Source organism: Lampetra fluviatilis, chromosome 64 (assembly GCF_964198595.1).
Source record: "Lampetra fluviatilis chromosome 64, kcLamFluv1.1, whole genome shotgun sequence".
Lineage (NCBI taxonomy): Eukaryota > Metazoa > Chordata > Hyperoartia > Petromyzontiformes > Petromyzontidae > Lampetra > Lampetra fluviatilis.
In genome coordinates, this window is record NC_136338.1 from 2,030,840 (window position 1) to 2,043,717 (window position 12,878).

The following is a 12,878-nucleotide window of genomic DNA, read 5'->3' on the forward strand; positions in this document are numbered from 1 at the left end:
CGTGGTTGCTGGCCGCCCACCCCCCTCGTGTGCCACAGTGGCAGCCTTCATAGGGGCCGTCCATAAATGACGTCACGCACCTGGGGAGGGGGGGTCAGACATTTGTGACGATGTGTGACGATGGGGGGGGGGGGTGGGTGAGAAATGTGACGTCACATCAAAATGCGCAACTTTATAAATAAATATAGACAACACGTTCTACTTAATTAAATAGACTTTGTAATAAATATTTTCTCCTACAACATCAGAGTGCAGCGCCACATTAAATACGCACGACAATGACAATAGTTAAAGCGATTTGAAGCATGTTTTATTTTTTTTGGGGGGGAGGGGCAGAGCTTTGTGACGTCATATTTGAGAGGGGGGGGGGTCTGACTCTTTGTGACGTCGTGTGACGAGGTGGGGGGGAGGGGGGTCAAAATGGACGGCCCCACGTGCGCTACTGCTCGCGACCAGCACTTGCCCCACCAGTGTGTTAAGGCTACACGGGGGATCTTTGTCTGTGCCTTGTGTGTGGGGCAGGTGAGCGATGGGAGACGACGCCATGGACGCGCTGGAGAAGAGGAGGGAGATGAGCAGGCTGAGGAAAGAGGAGATGAGGAGGGAAGCTGAGAGGTAGAGGTCGCTCGCCCAGCCCCTCGCTCGCCCACCCCCTCGCTCGCTCACCCCCCTCGCTCGCCCCCTCGCTCGCTCACCCCCCTCGCTCGCCCACCCCCTCGCTCGCTCACCCCCTCGCTCGCTCACCCCCTCGCTCGCCCACCCCCCTCGCTCGCTCACCCCCCTCGCTCGCTCACCCCCTCGCTCGCCCAGCCCCTCGCTCGCCCACCCCCTCGCTCGCTCACCCCCTCGCTCGCCCACCCCCTCGCTCGCCCACCCCCTCGCTCGCCCACCCCCTCGCTCGCTCACCCCCCTCGCTCGCTCACCCCCCTCGCTCGCCCAGCCCCTCGCTCGCCCACCCCCTCGCTCGCTCACCCCCTCGCTCGCCCCCTCGCTCGCTCACCCCCTCGCTCGCCCACCCCCTCGCTCGCTCACCCCCTCGCTCGCTCACCCCCTCGCTCGCCCACCCCCTCGCTCGCTCACCCCCTCGCTCGCTCACCCCCTCGCTCGCCCACCCCCTCGCTCGCTCACCCCCTCGCTCGCCCACCCCCTCGCTCGCCCACCCCCTCGCTCGCCCACCCCCTCGCTCGCTCACCCCCCTCGCTCGCTCACCCCCTCGCTCGCCCAGCCCCTCGCTCGCCCACCCCCTCGCTCGCTCACCCCCTCGCTCGCCCACCCCCTCGCTCGCTCACCCCCTCGCTCGCTCACCCCCTCGCTCGCCCAGCCCCTCGCTCGCCCACCCCCTCGCTCGCTCACCCCTTCGCTCGCCCACCCCCTCGCTCGCTCACCCCCCTCGCTCGCTCACCCCCTCGCTCACCCCCTCGCTCGCCCACCCCCTCGCTCGCCCACCCCCTCGCTCGCTCACCCCCTCACCCACCCCCTCGCTCACCCCCTCGCTCACCCCCTCGCTCACCCCCTCGCTCGCTCACCCCCTCGCTCGCCCACCCCCTCGCCCACCCCCTCGCTCACCCCCTCGCCTACCCCGTCACTCACCTCCTCGCCCACCCCCTCGCCCACCCCCTCGCCCACCCCCTCGCTCACCCCCTCGCTCACCCCCCTCGCCTACCCCGTCACTCACCTCTTCGCTCACCCCCTCGCCCACCCCCTCGCCCACCCCCCTCGCTCACCCCCTCGCTCACCCCCTCGCCTACCCCGTCACTCACCTCCTCGCTCACCCCCCTCGCTCACCCCCTCGCTCACCCCCTCGCCTACCCCGTCACTCACCTCCTCGCTCACCCCCTCGCTCATCCCCCCGCTCATCCCCCCGCTCACCCCCTCGCCCCCCCCTCCACTACATCTCTCCCCGCTCACCACCTCGCCTCCCTCCCCCCCACGTCTCCCCAAGTCTCCCCTCCTCTCCCCATGCACCAGGGGGCTGTGTGCGCTCGCTACACCCGAGGATTCCACTTGGGCGACGCACCGAGTTTGCCGTTGCAAAACAACAACAACAACAACAACGATGTTGTTGTTGATAATTGGGTTTTTACCCTTATATCTGGCACCAAAACTGACACCTTTTTGGTGTCTGACTTGGTCTGTAACGAGGTAGGGCACTGATAAGGGGTTGACAGGGATGCGATTATGATGATGGTGGTGTAGGTAGTTGGCAATTATGATGATGATGATGACGGTGGCATTTGTAGGAGTGCTTATAATGATGGCGGTAATGATGATGGTGGTGGTGGTCACGATGGTGATGATGGTGATGATGGTGGTGCTAGTAGCGGTGATGGTGGTGATGGTATGTTTGTTGAACTTCTTTCGCACCGTACGTAGTCAAGCGTGCTAACCTGGTGGGTGGTAGCAGTGGTAGTGATCACGACGATGATGACAGTGGTGATGATGATGATGGTGATGATGATGGTGATGATGGTGTTATAGTAGTGGCACAGTAGGGGGGTACAGGTGGTGCATCAGCCACTCATCTCAGTCAGTCGACCCGTGGCACCTGCTGGGTCTGCCCCGTGACCTCCTGCCAGCGGGCGTTCGACGCTTCACGTGGCCTCAACGTGCACCTAGCCTGGCACAGGCGTCGTGGTGACGTCACCACCACTTAATGGCGAATGGCGGTTGTTGTTGTTATAGTAGTGATGGTGATGATGGATGCAGGTTGAACTTGTTTCGCACCGTACGTAGCCAACCGTGCTAATCGGCGGGTGCTAGCGGTGGTGGTGATCACGACGACGACGATCATGATGGTGGTGGTGGTGATGACGATGGTGGTGACGATGGTGGTGATGACGATGATGATGGTGGTGATGGTGATGATGGTGATGACGATGATGATGGTGGTGATGATGATGACGATGGTGGTGGTGGTGATGATGGTGATGATGACGATGATGATGGTGATGATGATGATTACGATGGTGATGGTGATGATGGTGGTGATGATGGTGATGATGATGATGGTGGTGATGATGATGATGACGATGGTGGTGGTGATGGTGATGATGATGGTGATGATGACGATGATGATGGTGGTGATGATGGTGATGATGATGGTGGTGGTGAAGATGGTGGTGATGATGATGGTGGTGGTGATGATGATGACGATGGTGGTGATGGTGATGATGGTGATGATGGTGGTGGTGGTGGTGATGATGGTGACGATGATGATGACGATGCCGGCGACGATAGCAGGAGCGGCAATCGTGGCCCACTGTGACGGCGCTGTGGGGTTTGCGACGATTACGGAGACGATCTGTTAAATCGGCGGCTCTCACGAACTCCGGGCCGGCGCCGCGCTCCATTTTTCCGCATTCACCATTTTTTGTCTTGAAGACTCCCCAACTCACACGCTCATCCACCCACCCACTCCCTCAACCTCCCACTCACCCACTCACTCACCCACTCACTCACCCACTCACTCACTCAGCCACTCACTCAGCCACTCACTCACTCAGCCACTCACTCAGCCTCCCACTCACTCAACCATTCACTCACTCATTCACTCACTCAGCCACTCACTCAGCCACTTACTCACCCACTCCCTCACCCTCCCACTCACTCAGCCACTCACTCAGCCACTCACTCACCCACTCACTCACCCTCCCACTCACTCCCCCTCCCACTCACTCCCTCCCTCACCCTCCCACTCACTCAGCCACTCACTCACCCTCCCACCCACTCACTCACCGTCCCACTCACTCACTCAGCCACTCACTCACCCACTCACTCACTCACCCAATCACCCACTCATCAACTCATCCTCCCTCCCACCCACCCACTCACTCACCCTCGCATCCACTTAACCACTCACTCATTTACTCACTAACTCACTTATCCACTCACCCACTCACTCACCTAATCACTCATCCACTCACCCACTCACTCACCCTCCGTCCCACTCACTCACTCACCCATTCACTAACTCACTCACTCCCCCACTCACTCATACATTCACCCGCTCACCCGTTCACCCATCCACTCATTCATTAAGCAAGGGGTTCACTGCGGCGAATGATCCGAACCGGTCCCGTGCCTCCCTTAAGTCGACTCGGCCTCAAATGAGCACCTGGGGCGGTGTGCAATCATCGCCACTGGGGAGATAAAGGCGGTCGGGCGCGGTGCTGATCGGCCACCCACCCACCCCTTGGCGTCCCGTTGCCGGCCTTCATAGGTGCTTATTCTCAGGTTTTTTCGGTAAAGTCACGTAGGTAAAAACATTAAAATTAATGAAAGTAAAATAAAACAAAACAAAAATAAAATTCACGACGTTTCGGAGGCAACACAAGTCTCCGTCATCAGGTGGGACCGTCACAGCCGCCTTGATGCAGCTAATTCGGCTGTGACGGTCCCACCTGATGACGGAGACTTGTGTTGCCTCCGAAACGTCGTGAATTTTATTTTTGTTTTGTTTTATTTTACTTTCATTAATTTTAATGTTTTTACCTACGTGACTTTACCGAAAAAACCTGAGAATATGAATCATTGCAGTCACGAAAGCTTCAAATCTAGAATTCATAGGTGCTGCTCGTGAACGGCACTTGCCCCGATCGCCTGTGTGGGCTACCCGGGGGATCTTTGTCTTGGCGCGTGTCCGGAGGTATTTACCGAACCGCTGTCGCCGCTGAGGATGGGGGCAGCCAAGGGTCACCGGTGACCTTGACCAGTGACCCTGATGACCGGTGACCTTGACCCGTGACCCTGATGATCGGTGACCTTGATGACGGCACACGATCCACCAGTGGGCACATTCATCCCAATGTACCCTGACTACACGCCACCCCCACGCACCCCCACACACACTCACACACACACATCCCCACACACCCACACACACACACACCCCTACACACCCACACACACCCACACACACACCCACACACACCCCCACACACCCCTACACACACCCCCACACATCCCCACACACCCACACACACACACCCCTACACACCCACACACACCCACACACACCCCCACACACCCACACACACACATGCCACCCCTACACATCCCCACACACACTCACACACACCCACACACACACATCCCCACACACACTCACACACACACACACGCCACCCCTACACATCCCCACACACCCCCACACACCCCCACACACACCCCCACACACACCCCCACACACACTCACACACATCCCCACACACACACCACACACACACACACCCACACACACCCCCACACACACCCCCACACACACCCCCACACACACCCACACACACACATCCCCACACACACTCACACACACACACACGCCACCCCTACACATCCCCACACACCCCCACATACCCCCACACACACCCCCACACACACCCCCACACACACTCACACACATCCCCACACACCCCCACACACACACCAACACCCCTCCACACACCCCCCCACGCCACCCCCACACTCGCCCAACGCCACCCCCACACACACTCACACACCCCCCCACGCCACCCCCACACTCGCCCAACGCCACCCCCACACACACTCACACACCCCCCCACGCCACCCCCACACTCGCCCAACGCCACCCCCACACACACTCACACACCCCCCCACGCCACCCCCACACTCGCCCAACGCCACCCCCACACACACTCACACACCCCCCCACGCCACCCCCACACTCGCCCAACGCCACCCCCACACACACTCACACACCCCCCCACGCCACCCCCACACTCGCCCAACGCCACCCCCACACACACTCACACACCCCCCCACGCCACCCCCACACTCGCCCAACGCCACCCCCATATCTCTCGACTCTCAATGTGCAGCGTTAGCACGGTGCCTTTTTCTCTTGCAAGTAAAAATACAGCTGACATATCAATTTATAAATCAGGATATATATGTGGCAGTGTCTAGTAGGAGCAGCTTCCGAGGACAAGGGCGTTTTGAGAGAATTAATCTCCGTTTAACACGCAGTGAGATGAGGCTTTCACGACCGATCTTATTCATATTAGAGGTTGTTTTTTGGGTGAGATCGCGTGAATTAGACTGCGTCGTCAAACCCCGCCACCACCCGACACGGCCAACTAGGGAGGTTGGGTCACGTGAACAGAACGTGGCCAATTTGTGACTTGGTACAGCAGTTGGAGAGAGTAAACCCACCAACATGAAGTGTTGTGGGTTTAATTTTCGATTTACAGCTTTCGTGACTGCAGGGATTCATCTTCTTGGTTATTTCGGTAAAGTCACGTAGAAGGGAAATAATAAAATAATAAAAATAAGAGAACAGGTCTGTCGAGAAGGCAGACTCTGCCTTCTCGACAGACCTGTTCTCCACCTGAAGACGGCTGCTTGCGTTGTGGCCGAAACGTCGTGAGAATGATTTTATTACGTTTTATTTTTATTATTTTATTATTTTTCTTCTACGTGACTTTACCGAAAGAACCAAGAAGATGTTGTGGGTTTACTTCCCAACACACCCGGGTTCGATTCCCGCTCACGGCCAACACCAGGTGACATTTAGGTCGACTCAGCCTGAAATGAGTACCTGGCGCGGTGTGTTAACATCGCCACTGGGGGAGACAAAGGCGGCCGGGCGTGGTGCTGGCCACCCACCCCCTCGTGTGCCACAGTACCGACATTCATAGGTGCTACTCGCTAACAGCACTTGCCCCGACAGTCTGTTAAGGCTACACGGGGGATCTTTGTGTTGCTGAGGAGCGGTGGCGCAGCGGTTTGCGCGATCCACTCCGCTGCCAACCCGACCCCGCCCGAGTTCGATCCCTGCCCACGGCCAACACCGGTGACGGCTATCTGCGCTGGTCCTGGGCCTCCCCTAGGTCGACTCAGCCGCAAATTGTTCGTGCAGGCTTCTGCTCGCTAGCAGCACTTGCCCCAGCAGTCTGCGAAGGCTATGAAGAGGTGGGGGCCCTGAATGGAAAGCAGTCGAGACGAACGTCGATGTTTTGCATCACCGTCCGTCATCCGTCGCGCTCACTCACTCGGTGTGTAAACAACAACAACAATAACAGCAACAACCGCCACTAAACTATGAAACTATTTATTTTTTCTTCTTGGGTTTTTTCGGTAAAGTCACGTAGAAGGGAAATAATAAAATAATAAAAATAAAACATAATAAAATACAATTCTCCCACAACGCAAGCAGCCGTCCTCAGGTGAAGAGCAGGGCTGTCGGAAAGACAGCGTCTGAATGAACACCGCCAAGCTTGGCAGCGTATATTTAAGTTGGGTTAGGGGAGGAAGGGCGCATTGACTAAGACATTTGCATATCAACAGTGGAATTTAGCATATTTATGGGAAATGCAGATATGGGATTAGTCATTAGACAGACCTGTTCTTCACTTGAGGACGAACTCTGGTCGGCGGGTTCGTAGCGCAGCGCGCTAACCACTACACTACCGCTCCCCACACTCGTAGATAAAGATAAAGATAAAGATCCCCCGTATAGCCTTAACAGACTGTAGGGGCAAGTGCTGTTAGCGAGCATCTATGAAGGCCGGAACGGTACACGAGGGGGTGGGTGGCCAGCACCACGCCCGACCGCCTTTGTCTCCCTAGTGGCGATGTTTACACACCGCACCAGGTACTCATTTGAGGCTGAGTCGACCTAGGGGAGGCCCAGGACCGGTTCAGATAATCGTCACTGGTGTTCGCCGTGAGCGGGAATCGAACCCGGGTCGCCAGGTTCATAGCGCAGCGCGCTAACCGCTGCACTACCGCTCCCCATACATGTGTGTGTGTGTGTATACATACGTACACACACACACGCACACACGTACCAAACAAGTCGGAACCAGATTCCTACTCATCCCTGGCATAGCCTGACAGCCCTGGCAACGCAGCGGTGAGTCAATGGGGGCTTGCCATTGACAACGTGTGATTACCAGTTGATGTCTGGGCCAATTACGGTCTGGGTGGTTGGGGGGGGGTGATTGTGGAGGTTTAAATCGAGCAGTGGAGGCGATGGGCAGAGTGACTGCATCGTCTGCCGTGCGCGTGGTGCGCGCACGCGTGATTGGCGCTGCCGGGTGGGGAGATCGAGTGGAACGCTCCGCTCGGTGCGAACTGTGGCGGATAGAGAGACGTGGCGAGAGTGATTCGTGGTGATGACGGTGGTGGTGGTGGTGGTGCGGTGAGCGACGCAGGGTGTGGTGATGATCTCTGGCCGATTGTTGTTGAAAGTGGCACGGATTGTTGTTGGTGGCACAGAGGGGGGGGGGGGGTGACGATGAGTGGGGAGTGGGCTTGTCCTAATGAAATCGCCGCCGTGGCTAGGAGATGCTAACTACCTCGCCTGGTCTACAGGAGGTCGTGGGTTCGATCCCGACCCTGACGCCTGCTGCTGTATATTTGGAGTTTGCATCTCTCATCATCATCACGGTGGCTTGGAGATGTTAACTACCTCGCCTGGTATACAGGAGGTCGTGGGTTCGATCCCGACCCTGACGCCTGCTGCTGTATATTTGGAGTTTCAGTGTCTCTCTCTCTCATCATCACGGTGGCTAGAAGATGTTAACTATCTCGCCTCGTGTGCAGGAGGTCGTGGCTTCGATCACGCCTGCTGCATATTTGGAGTTTGCGGTGTCTCTCTCTCTCACCACGTGGTCGCGTGGATTGTTTTTCTACCAGGTCCTCCGGTTTTTTCCCTGCACATTTAGCACTCGCCTATTTGCCCGTCCAAGGACGCGGGTGAATTGCAGTAAATCTGAAACTTGCAAGCGGAAAGCAGACCGCGACGTGATATATTCATTGCAGCAATGCGTGTGCGATTTGTAAGGGCGCCGTGACACAGAACCGTTACATTTGAAGGTTATAATCCCCTGTTCATCACGACGTCCTTTTTACTCTGATGTCTCAACAGCGTGACGGAGATCACGTGACGTGAGGGCTCTGCCTTTGTAGTGAGGGTTGTGAGTTGACGCCGTGGAGGGGGGAGGAGGCGCCTCGCCCCCCCCCCCCCATGTGGAGTGACGTCACCCGCTAATTATTATGAATGGAGGTGGGCGTGTTCATTTGGAGTGACGTCACCTGCTCATGATTATTAATGAGGGGGGGTACATGTGGAGTGACGTCACCTGCTCATGTTTATTAATGAGGGGGGGGGTCCATGTGGAGTGACGTCACCTGCTCATGTTTATTAATGAGGGGGGGCTGTTCGATGTAGAGTGACGTCACCTGCTCATGATTATCAATGAGGGGGCTGTTCGATGTGGAGTGACGTCACCTGCTCATGTTTATTAATGAGGGGGGCTGTTCGATGTGGAGTGACGTCACCTGCTCATGATTATCAATGAGGGGGGGGTGTTCGATGTGGAGTGACGTCACCTGCTCATGTTTATTAATGAGGGGGGGGGGCTGATCGACGTGGAGTGACGTCACGAGCGTTGCACACAGACATTGTTGGCGGCTCATGAAAGTCGGTTTCCAAATGCGTTTGGAGTTCTTGTGGCCGCTCCTATTGATTTCCACGCGACGATAATCACACTTCATTGAACTATCATTTTTGATCGCCAGGTCGCTTCCGAGAAACAAGTTAATAACCGTCGGTTGGCTTTACCTGCTGGGATGTGGATGGTTGAGTGTTGTATTTGTTTCGATTTAAAGCTTTCGTGACTGCAGGGATTCATCTTCTTGGTTCTTTCGGTAAAGTCACGTAGACTTTACCGAAAGAACCAAGATTTCGATTTAAAGCTTTCGCGACTGCAGGGATTCATATTCTTGGTTCTTGAATGGAAATAATAAAATAATAAAAATTAAACATAATATAATAATTTTCACGACGTTTCGGCCACAACGCAAGCAGCCGTCCTCAGGTGGAGAACAGGTCTGTCGAGGAGACAGCGTCTGAAGGCCGACAGACCTGTTCTCCACCTGAGGACGGCTACTTTTATTATGTTTTATTTGTGTTATTTTATTATTTCCATTCTACGTGACTTTACCGAAAGAACCAAGAAGATGAACCAAGAAGATGTTGTATTTGTGGCCTGTGTTTGGCTGAGTTGTTTGCCTTTCATGTACTTTGCACCACGATCGTGGTTGTTTTTGTACTGAAAGTTGTTGTTGTTGCAATGTTCTTAACCCGTGCCCCCAACTGTGCGCCTGTGAAAGAAACAACATCGGATTCCTCCTGCAGAATAAATCAATATTCTGATTTGGCTGTTACTAATATCTCCGAGGTGATCAGCCCACTTCGTGCTGGCGGTGGCGCGCACTTGCAGGGCTGCGCTTAGTGCCCTCCCCCCCCACCCACAGTTGCTGTTGTTGTTGTGGTGTTGTGTTGTGTGTGTGCTGTTGTGTGTGTTGTTGTGTGTGTGGTGTGTGTGTTGTGTGCGTGTGGTGTGTGTGGTGTGTGCGTGTGGTGTGTGTGATGTACATGTGGTGTGCGTGTGGTGTGGTGTGCATGTGGTGTGTGTGTTCCGTGTGTTGTGTGGTGTGTGTGTGTGTGGTGTGCGTGTTGTGGTGTGTGTTGTGTGTGTGTTGTTGTGTGTGTGGTGTGTGTGTTGTGTTGGTGTGTTGTGTGCATGTGGTGTGTGTGTGTGTTCTGTGTGTGTTGTGCGTGTGGTGTGTGCGTGTGGTGTGTGTGATGTACATGTGGTGTGCGTGTGGTGTGCGTGTGGTGTGGTGTGCATGTGGTGTGTGTGTTCCGTGTGTTGTGTGGTGTGTGTGTGTGTGGTGTGCGTGTTGTGGTGTGTGTTGTGTGCGTGTTTTGGGCCATTGTGTGGTCGTTGCCTGGCACCTAATCTTCGTGTTCATCCGTCCCTTCCGCGTGGGATTGAGCAACCTGGTTTCGGTTGCTAGCCGAGGTTGCAGGATTGTAGATTGTAAACTTTATTCTGCTGTCATGCTGTCTGACCTCATTCTCTGGCGTCGGATTTAATAATAATACTACTATGATTATATTTTACTACGTGTATATAGATTGTTTTCGCTTCCCCAAATCAGATTCAGAGTTCGCTTAGTGAGGTTTTTTTTTAGTGACTTATAAAAGCTCGCGACGTTACGGGCGCACACCGCACACAATCACGACACGCGCGCCTACCGTGTTACCTCTTTCCCACTGGCGCAACCGAGCCAGCCCGGCTCGGCTCAGGAGTAAGCCAACATTTTTTTTCCACTGCGGAAGCCGTGCCGTGCCGTGCCGCTGACGTCACCCGCGGCGATCGCTTGGCGAAACGCGCGTGCAGGCGATGCGGTGACGCGGAGTAGTGGGTAACGTCACGCGAACTGCACACGTCTCTGGCGATGGCCGCCGATGGTCGAGACTAACGACGGAGTGGCAGCCGAAGGTTGAAGAGGCGGTTGGGAGGGGAGAGATGAACGCACGTGCCGAGAGCCCCTCCGAACGCGGAGATGGAGCGAACAAATGAGCTCGGGGCGCAGGAGTAGCCGGGGAGGGTCGCTACGTGGCAAGGAGCCGTCGCGGGGAAAGAGAGTGCGCGAGAGAGAGGGAGAGAGACGGTGAGCGGCAGGACGACTGGTGGCCTCCAGCCAGCGGTGGAGTGATCGTGGCTCGTAGCAAAAGTACAAACGACACGTGGCCGCTTGACGTCCCGCGTCGACGATGGGAGGCGATGAGCGAGGCGGATGAAAGCGCTCCGGAGGAAATAATTCGTGAGCTCAAAGCGCAGGGCAGGGTGGCGGCTCTGGATTGGATGCGCCCTGGCACCAAGGCGGGGGGGGGGGTGTTCGGACAAAACTCTCTCGGCTCGGGAGTTGCCGTGCGGCCTCTTGAAGGGCCCTGCTGCTTCGTGACCCTTGTTTTATTAAAGTCCCACCACCACCACCGTTGTTGATGTCCCACCACCACCACCGCCATTGAGGCCCCACCACCACCGCCGTTGAGGTCCCACCACCACCACCGCCATTGAGGCCCCACCACCACCGACATTGAGGCCCCACCACCACCACCATTGAGGTCCCACCACCACCACCACCACCGTTGTTGATGTCCCACCACCACCAACATTGAGGCCCCACCACCACCACCACCGCCATTGAGGCCCCACCACCACCACCACCATTGAGGTCCCACCACCACCACCACCGCCGTTGAGGTCCCACCACCACCACCACTGCCGTTGAGGTCCCACCACCACCACCGCCATTGAGGTCCCACCACCACCACCACCGCCATTGAGGTCCCACCACCACCACCACCGCCATTGAGGTCCCACCACCGCCATTGAGGCCCCACCACCACCACCGCCATTGAGGTCCCACTACCACCACCACCGCCGTTGAGGTCCCACCACCACCACCACCGCCGTTGAGGTCCCACCACCACCACCACCACCGCCATTGAGGTCCCACCACCACCACCGCCATTGAGGTCCCACCACCACCGCCATTGAGGTCCCACCACCACCACCGCCATTGAGGTCCCACCACCACCGCCGTTGAGGTCCCACCACCACCACCACCGCCATTGAGGTCCCACCACCACCACTGTTGAGGTCCCACCACCACCACCGTTGAGGTCCCACCACCACCACCATCACCACTTCCGTTGAGGTCCCACCACCATCACCGCCATTGAGGTCCCACCACCACCACCACCGCCATTGAGGTCCCACCACCACCGCCATTGAGGTCCCACCACCACCACCGCCATTGAGGTCCCACCACCACCGCCGTTGAGGTCCCACCACCACCACCGCCGTTGAGGTCCCACCACCACCACCACCACCGCCATTGAGGTCCCACCACCACCACCACTGTTGAGGTCCCACCACCACCACCACCACTGTTGAGGTCCCACCACCACCACCGTTGAGGTCCTACCACCACCACCATCACCACTTCCGTTGAGGTCCCACCACCACCACCATCACCGCCATTGAGGTCCCACCACC

General features: G+C 56.9%; 1 protein-coding gene across 1 annotated transcript in view; it reads left to right on the top strand.

Moving 5' to 3' along the window:
* Positions 1-558: 558 nt before the first annotated feature.
* LOC144951929 (uncharacterized) overlaps positions 559-12,878 on the top strand; it is a 36,769-nt gene continuing 24,449 nt past the window's right edge. Inside the window, exon 1 of the mRNA XM_078882287.1 lies at positions 559-615. Coding sequence (XP_078738413.1) covers positions 572-615 — 44 coding nt within the window. The 5' untranslated portion in view covers positions 559-571. The remainder of the gene's footprint in view (positions 616-12,878) is intronic.